We start from the raw sequence: 771 nt of genomic DNA on the forward strand, positions 1-771 counted from the left end.
ACTGCTTCATATGAGATGTGTCCTCAGTCCCTGAAAAGTCATGTAAAGGCCTCTTGTCCACATCACACTTGAGGAAGCTGCATATTGAACCACAGGGTTTTTCCAAACCATAGACTGTATATAAAAGATGGACAATGTGTCACCACTTCCCTCTACTATGCGAAAGTGAATCCAAAATATCTTGAACACAGCAGATTCCATCTAGGCATTTTGCAAGCAGATTCTTCATAGCAGCAACCGAGTAGTTGAGTGACATATCTGACCACTAGTCAAAGCTGTGAAACTACCTGAAATACACCCTTTTTTATATCATAACGTAACCTAATAAAAGCAACTTTGCAAGAGGAAAAATACCACCAATGTTAATATCTACCATACTTTAAGGTTCTAGTTTGTCTCATATCTCATCCACTAACATGGAGGGGATGGGAGTTAGGGCCTGTACTGCAACCAGCCACAGAGGGGCGATCAAGTCGCAGCGGCTTCATTTGTGGGAGCTGTTGCCTCTCCATATTTTATACAATGTTTCAGACTAGGTGTGATGTATATACTAGCAGTGTTTTTATTTTATTTTTTTACATCTTAAACTAATAAGATAAACATGAGAACAGTCTTTAGTGTCAAGTGAAAGTGAATGTCAAACATCTGAGTGAACAATAAGCAAAACACATCTTTGAGTAGAGGAGGACTTTGAGAACTTAAGGTAATGTTGACAATGTCAAATTTGTGATATTTTCCATCAGATAAAGGTCCGTCATTACGGCAGCTGAA

General features: G+C 38.8%; 1 protein-coding gene across 1 annotated transcript in view; it reads left to right on the forward strand.

Annotated features, from left to right (window-relative positions):
* LOC109974130 (solute carrier family 35 member C2-like) overlaps positions 1 to 747 on the forward strand; it is a 7,222-nt gene extending 6,475 nt beyond the window's left edge. Inside the window, exon 10 of the mRNA XM_020624161.1 lies at positions 744 to 747. Coding sequence (XP_020479817.1) covers positions 744 to 747 — 4 coding nt within the window. The remainder of the gene's footprint in view (positions 1 to 743) is intronic.
* The last annotated feature ends 24 nt before the right edge of the window (positions 748 to 771 follow it).

This window comes from Monopterus albus, unplaced genomic scaffold, assembly GCF_001952655.1.
Source record: "Monopterus albus unplaced genomic scaffold, M_albus_1.0 scaffold321.1, whole genome shotgun sequence".
Lineage (NCBI taxonomy): Eukaryota > Metazoa > Chordata > Actinopteri > Synbranchiformes > Synbranchidae > Monopterus > Monopterus albus.